Raw genomic sequence first — 16,921 nt, 5'->3', positions numbered from 1 at the left:
TGTGAGCGGCGGCGCGGCGCAGCTTGGCGATACCCCGCGCTGGCCGCGGTCCGTGCGGGTGGGGTAGACGCGACCCCGCGACGCAGCTTGGCGATACCCCGCGCTGGCCGCGGTCCGTGCGGGTGGGGTAGACGCGACCCCGCGACGCAGCTTGGCGATACCCCGCGCTGGCCGCGGTCCGTGCGGGTGGGGTAGACGCGACCACGCGACGCAGCTTGGCGATACCCCGCGCTGGCCGCGGTCCGTGCGGGTGGGGTAGACGCGACCCCGCGACGCAGCTTGGCGATACCCCGCGCTGGCCGCGGTCCGTGCGGGTGGGGTAGACGCGACCACGCGACGCTCAGCTGGCCGGGCGCCGCGCAGCGTCGCGTCGGGTGGAAGTCACGCGGTGACCGGCGGACCTGTGGCCCAGGGTTCGAGTCCCGACATGCATTTGCATTTTTGACGGGCTCTCTCCACTCCAACCAATGGCGTCAAATCTAACCGGAGCTGTTTTGGCCCTGCTTGGGCCTGCTATCCCCTCGGTTTTCCCTTCGTGCAGTTGCAGACATAAGCATGGTGCAGACGGACGGCTGTGTTGTTGTTGTTGTTGTTGTTTGAGCCCCGGCGGTCCACCAGTAGTCGCCTGCGGTGGGGCCAGGCCGGCGCACAGTGGGCCAAAAGACCGGTGGAGGCGGCCAAAACTCTAGACGCGTTTTGAGCTCCAGAGTCGCTAAATGGGACTCTAACCGAACGTGTGACCCCACCAATGGATTGCTCTCCGAACGAGGAATCCGTTGGTGGGGGTCACACGTTCGGTTCGAGTCCTGTTTAGCGACTTTACGGCTAAAACGCGTCTATAGAGTTTTGTCCGCCTCCGCCGGTCGTCTGGCCCACTGTGCGGCGCTGCCCGGTCGTTGGACCCGCGCGTCACAAGTGCAGCACATCTCATTTGCATAAACTGCACCGCGAACGCGCGGCCAACGCGACGAACGCGGCGAGTAACGCGGCGATACGGCGCGGCCAGGCGCGGCCAGGCACACCGCGCCGCCAAAGGTCAGAGGCTGTCGCCTCGCGGTCAGTGACACGCCAGCGGTGCCAGCGGCGCCAGCGGCCACTCCAGCCACGCTGGAATACATTCCCTACCCTCACAAAAAAACGCACTTAAAAAAAGACTCAAAAAAACTTTTAAAAAACTCTTAAAAAAACTATTTAAAAAAAATAATGGGTCAAAAAATGAACCAATATTTTTAAGGTGTCTGCGTTGGACGCAGACGGCCGACGCGTCATCCGGACCGCATCCTCGGACAACAGGTAACGCAGGGGGCTGGAGTGGAGGGGTGGGGAAACGGGAGGCCATTGTCCGGTGGGTGGCAGTGTAGGGGTGGGTGGGGAGGGGGGCCCTGCCGGGGGACGTCCAGAGGGGGGTTCTGAGCGACGTTTGTTGGCTGGAGGAGTCAGTTCGCCAGTCCATTGAGTCCACTTCGGACAAGAGGGGGCTGCGAGGCGGTGGGGGCACCAGCCTTGCGCCAGCCTTGCACCAGCCTAGCCTTGCACCAGCCACCCGACATCCGCCCCTGCGCCTACGCCGTAAGGAATCCACCGATGCCGACCCCTCCTAAGAAAATCATCCTTACTCACCCGGGCGCTGGGAGACTATCCTAACTTGATAGGATTTGTGTAGAAGTTAAGATAGTCTCTCAGCGCCCGGGCGAGCTAGGATGGTTTCCTAGCGCCCCGGCGAGCTAGGATGGTTTTCTAGCGCCCCGGCGAACTAGGATGGTCTCCTAGCGCCCGGACGAGTATGGTTTTCTTAGGAGGGGTCGATGTGTCTCTTTCCTCCACAGTGACAAGTTTTCGTGTTTCGAAATTCGGCCGAAACAATCACGGTGGAGGGATTTACTTTTCGTTGCTGACTTAACTTTGACGTGTCGTGTTTTGCGAGCCCCAGCCAGTGTGATGTCGTCCAAACTTTTTTGGTGTACCGTCGGTGGTGCTCCCCGGAGCCGGTCCCGTCACCGGGGGAAGTCCCAGGCCAGTGAGTCCGCCGCCGTCGTGCCTACCACAAACTTGTCCCGAACTTGTCTCAGTTTCCCGGTTCAAGAAAACTTATGGGTAGAACCGCAAAGTGGTTACCAGGGGCGTTGCAGCGAAGGGGCAACCACGAACGATGTTCAGGGACATCGGATTTCGTCCATTTTTAAGCCTAAAATCTGCCTGTTTTTGGCCTTTTGGGGGAAAGATTTCGGATTTCCAGAAATTTCAAGGGCTCCAGGGGACACTCTCGAGAGGTTGTCCCCTCGCGTTGCAGCGTCGCCCCTCGCGCGCCTCGCGTGTCTGCTTGTCGCTGTGCTTGTCGCTCTGCGCGTCTGTCCGGAGGCGCGACTTCCCGGAAGCACGTGGCGGGGGTCGCTCACCCGGCACGCCCGGCAGATAGCACGGAAACAGTTAGTCAAATCGACCAAAATTTTGTTTATCATAATAGTAACATCCTTCTGGCCGTATAGCCTCACGGCTATAAAACTCATAGTTTTATTCGCTTTGACGTCCAACTTACGGTGTAGCTCCAGCTTGTCGTGCAAACTATAACCTGCCGGCCGGCCAGCAGGGTTCGATAAAGCTGCTGCCCCCATTCTCACTTTCGGCGCGAAAGAAAAAATAAGGGGGGTTCGTGGGGATGTGGGTCATTTTTCGCCTCGCGATAGAAAGATGGAATCGTATTGATCTGTTACCATTGTGGCGGTCTTGAGCGTCCGGAGGGGGCGGCCCACTTCCACATCGCGATGCATAGCGCACACAGCGCGCACACACACACACACCCACACACACACATTCACACACACACACACACACACACATTCTCACACACACACACACACACACACACACACACACACACACGCTTTCGTGATAAATCACTCCGACGGAAGCAAATACTCGGACGACCACCGCCTTCCTGAACCCTTTCCTGCGTCCTGCGAGGCTTATCTTGATTTCGAATTGATTTGCGACGTCTTTGTCGTTTTGATTGTTTTCGAAGCAGGAGGAAACGCCTTCACGCCTTCAAAACCGAACACCGGGTGTCCACTGCAAAGTTTGCGTATGCGACTCCAGTGTGAATGGGGACCTTGCTCTTGACCCGAGTCACTCCGGCAGCCGCGGCAGCGCATCGACCCGTCGGGGTTGGAAACTTACACGTCTAGCGGAGCCTATACGCGCCGAGGCGGCCAGGGCCTCGGGCAGCGCCTTGGCCAGCGCCTTCCGTGAGCGGCCTAGGCCGAGGCGTGCCGCCCCACCCATTACAGAGAGGAAATGCCGCCCTCGACCTCCAATCTTGGGGTTCGACTCCCACCAACGCCGGGCTTTTTTTTTTTTTTTTCAGTATCATTTTTCCCGTTTTTGGTAGACTATTTCGTTCTGACGCACACCGACAGAGGTGCCAAGTGATACACTTCGCTATCGCTCGCCAAACAGCCCGGTTTTAGTGGTCAGTGACACTGCAAAATCGAATGGGGCAGCCCCCGCTCCGCCTCGCTCCGCGAGGATTTCAAACAATTTGCCGAGCCACACAAAGCCTGACGCAAGTCGAGTGGGGCCGTAATCTTTGGCACCTATCGGGCCGGCTTACTCTGCCGCCAACCTTCCAAAGCGCCCACGTGACCAGGGCTTTAGGCGTTCACGGCGTGGAGTGTATAGGTGAACCTAGCAGAGCATCATTTGGCTATTTCACATCAAGCAGCAGCGAAAGGTACATCATAGCTAGCACTCACGGGCTGCAACTGATGGGGTTTCCACCATTGGACGAGATGAGAGTAAGCCTTACAAGAAAGTCGGTATCTCGTTCGCAAGTGTTTTTTTTTTAAATTATATAAACGCTGCGTGTAAGTAATCGCACTTCGTTTTTATTTAGTAGGACAAAAAAAAAGACCTCAATGACTCTGCACCTGGTGATGCACTTCCCAGCCAAAAGATACTGTCGGTCAAATTGAGTCAAGCGGTTCAGGTGTGTGTGTGTCTGTGAGAGAGAGAGAGAGAGAGAGAGAGAGAGAGAGAGAGAGAGAGAGAGAGAGAGAGAGAGAGAGAGAGTGCGTGTGTGTGTGTGTGTGTGAGAGAGTGTGTAGTGTCAAGATAATTCTGGGCGCGTTTCATCCGCAGATGGCGTTTGTTGTCAGTTGTCGGAACCAGGTGCACTAACTAGGACGGCAGACTCGCGGGAAAGCGCATTGCCCGTCCGCCCGTCCGCGGTGACGTGTTTTCGTCCGTTCCGTTTTAGGAGTTAGTTTTGCGTCGCGGCTTTCCTGACTGACTGCCCTCCAAAAACAAAAGGTATTCTACTTTCAGACGCGGGGAATGTTTAGATTCGCCCAAGGTCGGTTGGTGATTTGATTGAACTGGATTTTAATTTAGATCGAAGAAAGGAGTGGTGACATGGCGAATATTTTTTTATTGAGTGTCTGAAGTTTGTAGCCGGTCTCGGCGGTGGTCGTTGAAGGGGCTGACCACGCCACGTACTCGTTAGGTCGGGCCACTCGGAGTGCACTAATCAGAGAGAGAGAGACGAAGGCCCTGTGTAGTTTGTGGGTCAGCCGGCCAGTCTGCATCGAATTTTTTCAACCACGTATTTTCTAGTTTTTAGTCGAAACATGTGCGAAACAGCGCCAAGATCAGAAAAAGCTTCTCCTTCCGTGAATATGAGCCACCTTGTGAGCCGCGTCACCGATCGGTTTCACGTAGCAACTGAAAATCCGAAAACCAAAAAGTGCGTCATCCGTATCGTGTTGTGTCCGTGACCGGTCCGTGACGGTGCAGATTGACAATAAGCGCGCTAAGCATGTGGTGCCAAGTCGCGAGGTGTAATCGCGCGGAGAGGGGCCGGGCCGGGCCGGGCCGTGGCCGGGCCGCAGCGGTGTGAGAGTCGGCACGTAAACCAGACCGGCCCGCCGCCGCGCCGCGCTAGCCGCGTTGCAATCCGTCTCCGTCCACCAAGTCCAAGGCCGCGGCCGGCCCGCGCCGCACTGCGCCGGCTACGGCCTCATGGTGGCAATACTGACCGGAAGCGAGAAAATTCGGTCGCGGGCCGGCGAGGCCACGAGGCTTTCGCGCTCGCCAGGGCGCGGAGGAGCGTGAGGGCCAATCTAGGGGCGAGGAAGGTCTCCCGGAATCGATCGAGTGTTGAGTAAGATTTTGGGTTTTGTTTTGGTTCATGAGCAAATTAATTCTAAACTTACGTTTGGTTTTTAATCTGGCTGTGTGCATGGTGCAACCTACAGTGTGGTGCTGCCCCTCGGGCTGCCCTCACCGCATAATCGAAACGGCTTTACTAACGTCCATGTCTGTGCCAGGACCGCCACCACCACCATGCTGCGGTCCCTGCCCGTGGTCGCCCTGGTCGCCATGGTCGCCGTCGGGGTCGTCGCCGCCAAGGTTAGTGTCACACTTCTATAGATAAATGAGGATGAAAATTTGATTAAAAATTATGCACGACTCCACAGTCAACAATAATATTTTAAGATTTAATTTTTGTTTTGTTTTTGGCGGGCAGGATGACTGGGACTGGGACGTGCTGTCGGCGGGCTGCGGCTCCACCAAGACGTGCCTCGGCGTGCCGACGGGCTGCGAGCAGGGCGGCGGCAGCGACTGCAGGGCCATCGTGGCCGTGGAGGTCGTGCAGGGCGCCTTCGTCTTCAAGATGCGGGCCAGCAACGCCACCTGGGTGGCCGTCGGCCTGGGACGCGACGCCAACATGGTAGGTACCGTGGCAGGGCCAGAAGACCGGTGGAGGCGGCCAAAACTCTAGACGCGTTTTGCGCTCCAGAGTCGCTAAATGGGGCTCGAACCGAACGTGTGACCCCACCAATGGATTCATCGTTCGGAGATCAATCCATTGGTGGGGTCACACGTTCGGTTCGAGTCCCGTTTAGCGACTCTGGAGCTCGAAACGCGTTCAGAGTTTTTGCCGCCACCATAGCGGTGTTCTGACCCACTGTGCGTGGATGGCGAGGGCAGTGTGCGCCAGTGTACCGCACGCATGAAAATGGCGGGGTTTTGTTTCAGTTCGACACGAGCGTCATCGAGTGCGTGGACCTGCCCGTGGGGACCATCAACACCTACCTGTCGCACACGCCGGCCGACTCGCGGGGCTGCAACCGCATCGAGGGGGTGAGCCCCGCCAAGCTCCGCAGCGCGCCGCAGCGCCAAGTGCACCGACCGCCCGGGCGACACGGAAACTGAGAGTGTTGATGCGTGCAGGACACGGCGAAAATGGCGGTGACGCTGCAGAGCTCCAGGAGCATCGACGGCGGGCTGTACTGCTCGGTGCTGCGCAGCAACGAGACGGTGTTCGACGGCCAGGACATCGCCCTGGACACCACGCCGTACTTCCTGCAGTTGGCGCTGGGCCAGCAGGCCACAGGTAGGGCTTCCTCCTCGTCGGGGTCCTCGTCGGGGTCCTCGTCGGGGTCCTCGTCGGGGTCCTCGTCGGGGTCCTCGTCGGGGTCCTCGTCGGGGTCCTCGTCGGGGTCCTCGTCGGGGTCCTCGTCGGGGTCCTCGTCGGGGTCCTCGTCGGGGTCCTCGTCGGGGTCCTCGTCGGGGTCCTCGTCGGGGTCCTCGTCGGGGTCCTCGTCGGGGTCCTTGTCGGGGTCCTCGTCGGGGTGCTTGGGGAGGGACTTGGACTTCAGCGCGTGACCGGCGCCCTTCCGCAGACACCAGCGTCCGGTACCACGGCAGGGACAACCACGCCGCGGCCGAGCGCGCCGTGAAGCTTTCCGAGCCCGGGCCGACAACGCTGCCCACCACCTCGCCGAGGCCCACCACGCCGTCGTCGACCAAGGTACAGTGCGTCTCGTCTTATTGGGTGAACAAGAACACGATGGCGAGTGCAGCCGTGTGTTGAGGTGAAGAGAATCCAAAACGCCCCCCTTTGTATAGTTCTTGGATATTTTTGGGAGTTTACTCCACCCACCATGAACGAAGTAAGGGTGTGGTTGCGTTTGCGCGCCCCTGAGCTGACGCCAAGGTTGGACAGGCCGCGGTGCGGGGAGTCCCCCCTGGCCGCGCGAGCCGCGTGTCGGGGCGCAGCGTGCCCTCCGCCCCGGCCGCCCCGGCCGCCCCCGCCACCCCCGCCCGCCCCCGCCACCCCGTCGGCGCGCCAGCCGCGCATCCTGGTCCGGCCGCCGGCCGTGCGCGCCGAGGAGGTGGTGCAGCCCGTGCCCCTGCCCTTGCGGCCCGCCACGGCCCCGGGCGCCATCGCCTTCCCCAACGACCGCCCGCAGGGCCTGCAGCAGGCCGACGACCGCCTGGACGCCTACGCGGCCTCGGTCAGTCCAGAAGCATGCCGTCAGCCGCCACTGTAGAACCGCACGTCCGTAGGACAGCCCCGCCGCGGCACCAGTAGTCACCAGACACTGTAAAGCTGAACGTCTTTAGTTCACAGTGTGCATGTCTTCGCCTTCGTCCAGTGTAGCACCGCGCGGTGCCTCCGGCGCGCCGTGGCCGCGGTTCCGCGGTTCGTTGCTCCCTCTGCATAAATACTTGACGATTCCTCCTCTTAGCCCGCGGCCGCCTTGAGCGGGCCCGAGTGTTGACCCTCAACCCCAGCACCCCCACCCCCTCCCCCTCCCCGGCTCGCGTGCGGGCTGTCGGGCCGCCCCGAAGGCCTGAAGGCCTGGAGCCCTGCGCCGCCTTGCGCACCGACCACGTCCAGCGCCTTCCTCGCATTAAACCGCGAGGCGGTAAATTACCAGTGTAGTGGTTCCCTTCCCGCGCTTCCGGGTAGCGACCTCTCGACCTCGAGGCGGCGCTGGAGAAAGGCGCGTTTCGCACAACTACCCCTTCACCTCACATCGCACGGCTATTTTTAATTTTGGACTCTCAGGGCACCGGCCGCACTGCCTCAAGAGGGCCGAGGAGGCCAATCAATTCCACGTGCATTTTGTTGATTCTTTTTTCAGTTCACCCTGTGTCAGTCAGTTCACCGATGCGTCAATCAAACAGCTTTTTTTTTGTCGTTTTTGGTGGAGCAGGCTTGTTGTTTGCGTCCCACAGTGGGCCAGAAGACCGGCGGAGACGGCCAAAACTCTGATCGCGTTTTGAGCTCCAGAGTCGCTAAATGGGACTCGAACCGAACGTGTGACCCCACCAATGGATTGCTCCCCGAACGAGGAATCCATTGGTGGGGTCACACGTTCGGTTCCAGTCCTGTTGAGCGACTCTGGAGCTCCAAACGCGTCTTGGGTTTTGGCCGCCTCCGCCGGTCTTCTGGCCCACTGTGCGTCCTGCCGGTCCTGCCGGTCCTGACGGTCCTGACGGCCGCCCTGGTGTTGTAGAACGACTGGGACTGGGACGTGCTGGCGGACGGCTGCGGCACCGCCAAGAACTGCCTGGGCGTGCCCGCGGACTGCGAGCAGACCGCCAACTGCAAGTCCATCGTGACCGTCCAGGTCGTCGACAAGCAGTTCGTCTTCAGGATGAGGGCGACCGGCGCCAACTGGGTGGGCGTCGGCCTCGGCCTCACCGACAAGATGGTAATGTGAATGTGCGACTCCGCGTCGGCCGTCGGAGCTTTTGGCCGGGGGAAACAACAAAAACAAAAACGAAACTCCTTCTTTTCTAGTGGGACACGAGTGTGATCGAATGCGTAGATCTTCCGGTGGGCACTGTCAACGCCTACCTGTCGCAGACGACCCCCAGTGCACCTCGCGGCTGCGACCGGATAGTAGGGGTGAGTCCTTCAGCCGTGTCACAGTGGGCCAGGAGACAGGCAAAGGTGGCAAAAACTCTAGACGCATTTGGGGCTTCCAGAGTCGCTAAATAGGACTCGAACGAAATGTGTGACCCCACCAATGGATTGCTCTCCAAACGAGGAATCCATTGGTGGGGTCACACGCTCGGTTCGAGTCCTATTTGGCGGCTCTGGAGCTCAAAACGTGGCTAGAATTTTGGCCACCTCCACCGGTCTTCTGGCCCACTGGTGCCCACTGGTGCCCACCCTCGCCGGATCGCGGAAAAGCTTCCTAACGAACATTGTTGGTTAGAGCTTGCAGCAGAGCGCCGTGAAGCTGCTCAACTTCAAGAGCATGGACGGGGACCTGTACTGCGAGGTGTTCCGCGTGAACCAGACGATCGTCGACGGCCAGAACTTCAACTTGGAGACCACGCCCTACTTCCTGCAGCTGGCGCACGGCAAGACGACCTCAGGTCGGGACGCGTCCACCACGCGACGTGGTGCTTGTTGACGGCCTTGTTCACCGCCATGCTCTTTCCGCAGCGAGCGGCATCAGCTACCACGCTACCAACAGGAACGCGGGGGGCCGCGCCGTGCGCCTGGCCGAGGCCGCCTACGCCGGCTCCGCCTCCAACTGGCCCATGAGGCTGCACGGCGCGCTCATGGTGGTGGCGTGGCTGTTCGCGGCCACGTCGGGGTCCCTGGCGGCGCGCTACTTCAAGGCGGCCTGGGGGAAGGCCACCATCTGCGGCAAGGCCATGTGGTTCGCGGTGAGTAGCGACGGCTAGCGACGCCGGGCTGCGGCGATACCCCTTGCGCGCGGTGGCGGGGTAGCGCCGCCGTGGCGGCGAATCATTTCCGTCGTTTGCCCTCGCAGTGGCATCGCCTGCTGATGGTGCTGACGGTGGTGCTGCACGTGATCGCCGTCATCGCCGCCCTCATCTACCTGCAAGGGTGGTCCTCGTCCTCGGGCGTGCACGGCATCCTGGGCGGCGTGACGACGGCGCTGGCGCTGCTGCAAGGCGCCGGCGGGCTGCTGCGGCCCTCCCCCGACCACAAGCACCGCCCCGTGTTCAACTGGCTGCACCGCGGCCAGGGCTTCCTCACCCACACCCTGGCCGTCATCACCATCTTCCTGGCCGTGCCCGTCGCCAGCATGCCCTCCTACGTGTACATCATCCTGGGCGTCTACGTCGCCTTCTACGTCGCGCTGCACGCACTGCACTCGGTACGCAAAGACCTCCAAAATTTTAAACTTTTTTTTTTTTAATTTCAAATTTTTTTATTTCTAAAATTTTGAATTTTGAAGAAGAAAAGAAAATGATCACAGTTGACTTCATGTCTTTATTTTTATTTTCAGCTCACGGAAGTCCAGAGCTACTACTTCATTGTGATTGTCTTTGGATCGGCAGTGTTCGCCATTACAATGCTAGTCCTAATAGTGATTGGTGTAAAAGACTCAAATTAATTTTCATCCATCCACATATTTAAACTTTAGTCCATGATTTCAATCATTTTGCTGTCCTCTGCCATTATTTGTTCATTCTATTGGTCAGACTTTGTGCTGTTCCATTTTGACCAGGACTGTATAATATGCAGAAATTCTGAACTTGAGACTGTCCCAAGTGATAGCACTATTAGATTTTGTAGATAATTAACTTATTGATGGGACTGTATTAAGGTACAAATAAAAAGCTTATCCTGTTTTGTAAAGAGTACGGATTTTATTTTCACAGCATTCACATCAGTTACTTTAACCATTCATACTATTGGTGCAAAACTTACATGACTAAACATTTAATATCAGAACAAAAATCAATCAGAAATAGACAAAAATAATAACATTGATTACAAAATTTTCACAGCTCATGTCACACATGTAGGCAGTTGTGCTTATTGACTTATTGACTTGGGCTTGGGCTTAAGCGTTTCATTGGAAATACAGAAGAATACAGAAGGAGCGACCTGCAAATACAGGAAAGAAACTTATAATCAAATTAAAGAGCTACTTTGCATGTGCCTAACAACATACATTTTTTTTTTTTGATATAACATACCAGTGGAGTTTAACTGTTCTTCTGAGGAACCTTGACAATGACTGATTTGATTTCACTGTAGGCATTCAGGGCATCCATACCAGCATCCCGACCAAATCCTGACTGTTTGTAACCACCAAATGGCACTTGGACAGACAGGGCGTTGTAAGTGTTAATCCTGAAAATTTAAACATTTAAAAATGAATTTAAAGAAACAATAATGCTGAATAAAAATGGCCCTATTGAATAGAGAAAACTAACCAGACAGTTCCAGCTCTCAGGGCTTGCATGATGTACATAGCCTTGTCGATGTCCTTGGTCATAACAGCGGCAGCAAGACCGTAGTCAGTGTTGTTTGCCCTGGCGATAACTTCATCAACAGTCTTGAAACGAATAATCTGCTGAACTGGACCAAAAATCTAAAACAAGAAAAACAGATACTTAGAAAGATATTTAAAAAAAAAAAAAACAACTTTGATTGGACAATTTTCTTACCTCTTCCTTTGCAATGCGCATGTTATCCTTGACATCAGCAAAAACAGTGGGAGCAACAAAGAAGCCCTTGTCTCCAACCCTCTTGCCACCAGCAACAAGTTTGGCACCTTCCTTCTCACCACTCTTGATGAGGTCAAGGATTTTGTCCATCTGCTCACCATCAATCTATACAAAGGGCAAAAGTTTCACAGTTTTCAATCAACAGGAAAGAATTTAATAAGTACAATGGAAAGAGAACCAATAAAAATTACCTGGGGTCCCTGCTCCACATTCAGGTCGAATGGGCTGCCCACTGTTTTCTTCTTGGCACGCTCAGCAGCAGCCTCAACAAATTTATCATAAATGTCCTCCTGTACAAAAGTACGGGAGCCTGCACAGCAGCACTGACCCTATAAATTAAAATTTAAAAATAAATAAAACGAATAAAAGATTAAAAATAAGCATATCAGAACAAACAAAATACATAATGTGATCAGGTACAACAAAAATTATATTCAAATTTTACCATGTTGAAGAAGAGACCAAAGTGAGCGGTTTCAACAGCCTCAGTGAGATCCACATCACCCAAAATGATGTTAGGGGACTTTCCACCAAGCTCAAGAGTCACTCTCTTAAGAGTGCGAGCAGCTCCAGCTTGAATAAGTTTACCAACCTGAGAAAAAATCAAGACTAAGAGTACAGGCTGCAAATAGTAGGTAAGTCCACAAGTGAGTCAATGTCAAGGAGAAGCCGTACATACCTCAGTAGATCCAGTGAAGGCAATTTTGTCTACATTGGGGTGCTCTACTAAGGCCTTGCCTGCCTCACCGTAGCCAGGCACAATGTTGATGACACCAGGAGGGAATCCTGCCTCCTTAGCCAGCTGCGCAACGTGGAGAGTGGTCAAAGGGGTCTGCTCAGCGGGCTTCACAATAATGGTATTGCCCATGGCAAGTGCTGGCCCTAGTTTCCATGAGAGGAGCATGATGGGGAAGTTCCATGGCAAGATAGATCCGACAACTCCAACTGGCTCCTGACGGGTGAATGAGAAGAAGGGTCCGTCCATGGGGATAGTCTTGCCGTGGAATTTGTCAGCAAAGCCAGCAAAGTAGCGCAAGTTGTTGGCAGCCCCGTGCACATCAACAGGCAGAGACATGTTGTATGGCTTGCCATTGTCCAAAGTTTCCAGAGACTAAAACAAAAGATCCGACATTAAAATAAAAGGACGTAACTCACAGAAATAATAAAGTGTTGACGTTGGACTACTCTACTCACTGCAAGGTACACAGCATCCCTTTCAATCAAGTCGGCAAGTTTATTAAGGAGGAAGCCCCGTTGGGAGGCATCCATAGTGCGCCATGGGCTGCCAAGGCGGAAGGCCTCATTGGCGGCTTTGACAGCCTTGTCAATATCAGCCTAGTCAGACAAACGGCAAAAAATTAAACTCCACATCTTTCAAGGGAAAATCAAAGTAATAAGGGCCTCTTAAAGCATACCTTGCTACCCTCCTGAATTTCGGCGATGGCCTCACCAGTGGCTGGGTTGACCGTCTTGAAAGTCTTGCCAGAAGACGATTTGTGCCACTCATTGTCGATAAATATCTGTAAAAAAATTAAAATTATGTGATAAGATAAATGGACAAAACAGAGGCTTCCACTCTGAGAAAGATAAGAAAAGATAACCGAAAATAAGTATGGTTCATGCTGTAACATCCAAACACGTTCATGAAATTTTTTTTTTCTAATTCAGCGCTAGGATAAACGTACTTTCTATGCAACAGGCCTAAAATAGACACACCGAACGCTGTTTGGGAACTCACATCAGCATTCTAATCGGGTGCTAAGTTGCTGGGGTCCAGGCCGGGACGTAAGGTCCGTGACCTTGGATTGCATAACCTCAGGTTCCCCAGGTGTGTACACTGGACGAGGCTCGAGCCGCTGGCTCACATATTGGGACCCTTCGCGCACCGCAGCAAATTGCAAATCGGCTGCGCGTACCGCGAACAACACCGGCGAACCGGTAAATCATGCTCGGCTGGGGCCGAAAAGCACACAAAGAAAACACACCTCGCCGCGCCGCCAGCTGACTGCTGTTTGTTGTCAAGGAGCAGACGACGAAAGGGCCGAAAGGGATGTCGGCGTTTTGGTAAATAAATAAACAAAGCGGCCGAGGCAGAGGCGTGGCGGACAGCTGCCGGCATTGAGTCAAACAGTGCCCTTTCACTTACGCCAGTGTAGAGGGCCTTGGCGTCCTGCTGGGGAGCCGGCAGGGAGGCGGTGGCGTAGTTGCTGACGGCCTGCACGGCGCCGGCCAGCGAGCTCGGCTTCCTGCACGCCTCCTGCAGCTGGCGGACGGCCGCCGACTTGACCACGGTGCGCAGCATGTTGACGTCCGGCAGCGAGTCCCTGCAGAAGCCGACTGGATCGGGCAACGGGCAATGGTCGACGTCGCGGGGCGCGGTGGTACAGTACTTGTTGCCGCAGCTCCGCACTCCGCACCGCAGGCCGGCCTGTGCGTGTGTGGGAGCGAGACAGAGGACAACCGTGTGTGTGTCGTGTGGTTTTCGTTTGATATCTAAGTGCTAGGGAAGTAGGGTGGGGAGGGGGTACCGCTACCGCTAGCTCAGCGAGCATAGCCAACCACTCGGTTTGATTATTACTCATCAACGGGAAGCACTCATTGATTTCGGCCGAATTCTCTCAATTACAGATGCTTAGATGTCAAATTAGAAGCTAGATTGCTTCCGTTACAAATCAGAACACGCCTCTTATTTTGTCCTCAGGAGGCCCCACCGCGAGACTAGCCTCGCGTATGAGAAATTCACTCAACTGACCACTCTAGTGTACGAGTGGTTGCCCGCCGCCACGGCGCTAGTCGAACGAGAGCGGCTCCGCCGCGGGGGCAGGCAACCCAACTGGCAGAGGCGGTGCGAGGCGAGGCGAGGCGCGAGGCCGCCGCGCGCGCAGGCAACCCAACTGGCAGAGGCGGTGCGAGGCGAGGCGAGGCGCGAGGCCGCCGCGCGCGCAGGCAACCAAACAAGCGCGTGGACGACCCGAAAAGTAAAGTCCTTCATTCTCCTAGAAGGAAAGAGAGGAAGTCGATCACGTCATTCCGGGATAGACAGTGCGCTCCTTCACACCGTAAACAAATGGCTGCACAGCCATGCGTTATCGGTCGTTTGGATACTGCCCTGCCAGGCCAGGGGTGCCAACAGGCGTGCCTGATAAATGAACGGCCCATGATGACGCCACAATGAGAGCGCTTCGGTTTGGATTCGTTTTGTTGATGAATCGCTGGCGGTGGCAAGGTGCTCTTCTTTTCCCACCGCAGTCATGATGGGCCAGCTCGTCTGTGTGTCCGGGAGACAATCATGTCGAATGGGACTGCGATGCAGCAGGCCCACAATGTGTTGAATGAAATGGCCAGATTGCTTGGTTACGGCCGGTGGTGCCTCGTGATGGTGATCACATGTTTAGTTTTGTTCTTCTGATTGGTCTTGGTGTCAGTCGGGATGCGGGTGCCGTTCACCATACACTAGCTGCGGTTTGACAAGGGAGAGGCACTGCTATGAGGAATTGTACACAATTCGATCTGTCTGGGATGTTTGGACGGACACAGTCCAGTTTTCTGACGGAACTCGTTCTGAACGGTGCGTGAAGTGACGAACATCACACGTACTGTGCGTGAGGTGCCGGTTGTCGATGGCCTGCCCTGCTGGCGCGCTGGCGCTCCGCATGCTGACCGCTTCCGACCGCTCGACTCCTGTAACGAGGCATGGACGCTTTTACGGCTACCTGAACCTATCCCACAGTGCAGGGGCCGAGCAACATCCCGCCGCGGCGCTTGGACTGGACCAATTTGTTAGACTTGTAAGTGGCGAAGCCGGAGTCGGGTGGTGCCGGTGGTACTAGGGCCCGGAGTGTTGCCCCCACAGTGCCCCGACGCACAGTGGGCCAGAAGACCGGTGGAGGCGGACAAAACTCCAGACGCGTTTTGAGTTCTCCAGAGTCGCTAAATCGGACTCGAACCGACCATGTGACCCCACCAATGGATTGCTCTCCGAACGAGGAATCCATTGGTGGGGTCACACGTACGAGTCCTGTTTAGCGACTTTGGAGCTCAAAAAGCGTCAAGAGTTTTGTCCGCCTCCACCGGTGTTCTGGCCCACTGTGCGACGGCCCCGACCGCAGCAAGGCACGTCACGTGATCGCCCCGGGGCTCCTCCGCTGCGTTCGCTCCCCTCGCTACCGAGTTACTCCGGGCCGGGGTTATGAGGGGGCAAACCAAACAACAACAAGAAGCTCTGATTTAGGATCGCAGGTGGGGCGCGAGACGCGGCGAGACGGCCAGGCTGGGGCCGTGATTGGAGCAGTACTAAATCCCGATTCCTCGGGAAAATAAAAGAGCAAACAAGTGCGTGTTATTTACACTGCGATTGCATTACTACTACACTGCATTGGTGCGCGTGCGTGCGCGGCGTGCGTGTGTGTGTAATTTGGCCGCCAACAGGCGTGTTATTTCGCCAGACGCAATAAAAGGAAACGCACTCGCCAATTATCTTCGCAGGACGGCTACTCGTCTTGACGAGTAGATATGCGCGTCGAGTAATTAATTAATGGTGCAAGCGAAACATTTTTTTTTCCGCGTTGCTGTTGTTGGAAACGATGGGGCTCCTCTTGCAGGGTAAGTTTTCCCGCCCATTTGAAACAGGTCTGCCCCCACGCGCCCCACGCCAGACAGCGCTTCTTTTTACCCTTTTTCTCTCCTTGCTTTGTTTTGGGGCCCCGGCTGGACGCGGCTGGACGCACGGGCCGACGGACCAGTGTCTTGCCAGCGACCCGACCCAAGCCAAGTCCCGCCAAGTCACCCGTTCGACACGCCGAGCCATCCGTCACTGAACTTTGGCTTATTGGAACAAAATTAGCGTCTTTTGCCTCGGGGGAAACGAGGCGTGTGGTTAGCCGCAGTGGCCCAACCAATACACGCTGCGCACAGCGGCGCCATCTGGTGGCGTTCCACAGTGGGCCAGAAGGCCGGTGGAGGCGGTCAAAACTCTAGACGCGTTTTGAGCTCCAGAGTCGCTAAACAGGCCTCGAACCGGACGTGTGACCCCACCAATGGATTGCTCTCCGAACGAGGAATCCATTGGTGGGGTCACACGTTCGGTTCGGAGCTCTAAACGCGTCTAGAGTTTCGGCCGCCTCCACCGGTCTTCTGGCCCACTGTGCGTTCCAAGGAAGCGTGGCCTTTGCAGGACTATGATGAGGGGCCTCCACTCCGCGATGCCGCGCTGCGGTTCATGAAGGCTGTGATTTCCGATGGCGTCGCCGCGTTGTTTGGAGGCGTTGGCTTTTGACAAGCCTCGCGCTGCTACAGCCGCCACAGCGCTGCCAGCGCGCCCCGCGGATGCCAGACGAATTACTTTGATTGTTTGATTGGTCACAAAATGTTACAGGCCGTCTGGGCGCGACGCGGCGCGACGTGCCTCGGCCTGCAGTCTGAACAGTGCTGCCTCTCTCGCACCCATTCGGGTGAGTGCGGCAGAGACAGCTCCTCATGCCGTGCGTGGGCTGCGATGCGACTGACTAAGGGCCCCTGCTTTATTGATCGAGTCCCATACTGGGTCGCCCTCATCCAATCACAGAGACCTCGCCAGCTCGTCTGTCGGAGACTCGTCGGAGACTCGTCGGAGACTCGTCGGAGATGAGAC

At 56.2% G+C, this 16,921-nt stretch overlaps 2 protein-coding genes across 2 annotated transcripts; one reads left to right on the top strand and one right to left on the bottom strand.

Annotated features, from left to right (window-relative positions):
* Positions 1 to 3,635: 3,635 nt before the first annotated feature.
* Positions 3,636 to 10,414, top strand: LOC117644840 (putative ferric-chelate reductase 1 homolog). The gene is made up of 12 exons (XM_034384488.1): positions 3,636 to 3,727; positions 5,322 to 5,403; positions 5,522 to 5,725; positions 6,034 to 6,138; positions 6,229 to 6,391; positions 6,681 to 6,808; positions 8,304 to 8,501; positions 8,591 to 8,698; positions 9,012 to 9,174; positions 9,245 to 9,471; positions 9,579 to 9,929; positions 10,062 to 10,414. Exons 2-12 carry the CDS (start codon positions 5,338 to 5,340, stop codon positions 10,167 to 10,169), a joined length of 1,821 nt encoding a protein of 606 aa, XP_034240379.1. The 5' UTR covers positions 3,636 to 3,727; positions 5,322 to 5,337; the 3' UTR covers positions 10,170 to 10,414.
* On the bottom strand, positions 10,403 to 13,741 carry LOC117644841 (aldehyde dehydrogenase, mitochondrial). The gene is made up of 10 exons (XM_034384489.1): positions 13,439 to 13,741; positions 12,708 to 12,812; positions 12,487 to 12,627; positions 11,972 to 12,403; positions 11,738 to 11,884; positions 11,484 to 11,621; positions 11,233 to 11,397; positions 10,999 to 11,156; positions 10,759 to 10,915; positions 10,403 to 10,666 (listed from the first exon to the last, which is right to left on the bottom strand). The coding sequence occupies exons 1-9, from the start codon at positions 13,592 to 13,594 to the stop codon at positions 10,768 to 10,770; spliced, it is 1,590 nt and encodes a 529-aa protein (XP_034240380.1). The 5' UTR covers positions 13,595 to 13,741; the 3' UTR covers positions 10,403 to 10,666; positions 10,759 to 10,767.
* Between the last annotated feature and the right edge of the window lie 3,180 nt (positions 13,742 to 16,921).

The sequence above is a fragment of the Thrips palmi genome, unplaced genomic scaffold (assembly GCF_012932325.1).
Source record: "Thrips palmi isolate BJ-2018 unplaced genomic scaffold, TpBJ-2018v1 HiC_scaffold_18, whole genome shotgun sequence".
In the NCBI taxonomy this organism is placed as follows: Eukaryota; Metazoa; Arthropoda; class Insecta; order Thysanoptera; family Thripidae; genus Thrips; species Thrips palmi.
Note: the sequence above shows the minus strand (reverse complement) of the source record. Positions and strands in the feature narration are given on the sequence as shown.

What these genes read in the sequence shown, in the direction of transcription:
- LOC117644840 (XM_034384488.1), top strand. Translation starts at nt 5,338, where the DNA reads ATGCTGCGGTCCCTGCCCGTGGTCGCCCTGGTCGCCATGGTCGCCGTC. An exon ending in GCTGCAACCGCATCGAGGGG is followed by an intron (nt 6,139 to 6,228) that starts GTGAGCCCCGCC and finishes TGATGCGTGCAG; the next exon opens with GACACGGCGAAAATGGCGGT. An exon ending in CCACGCCGTCGTCGACCAAG is followed by an intron (nt 6,809 to 8,303) that starts GTACAGTGCGTC and finishes CTGGTGTTGTAG; the next exon opens with AACGACTGGGACTGGGACGT.
- LOC117644841 (XM_034384489.1), bottom strand. Translation starts at nt 13,594, where the DNA reads ATGCTGCGCACCGTGGTCAAGTCGGCGGCCGTCCGCCAGCTGCAGGAG. An exon ending in ATGTGGAGCAGGGACCCCAG is followed by an intron (nt 11,398 to 11,483) that starts GTAATTTTTATT and finishes CCCTTTGTATAG; the next exon opens with ATTGATGGTGAGCAGATGGA. An exon ending in TGCGCATTGCAAAGGAAGAG is followed by an intron (nt 11,157 to 11,232) that starts GTAAGAAAATTG and finishes TTCTTGTTTTAG; the next exon opens with ATTTTTGGTCCAGTTCAGCA.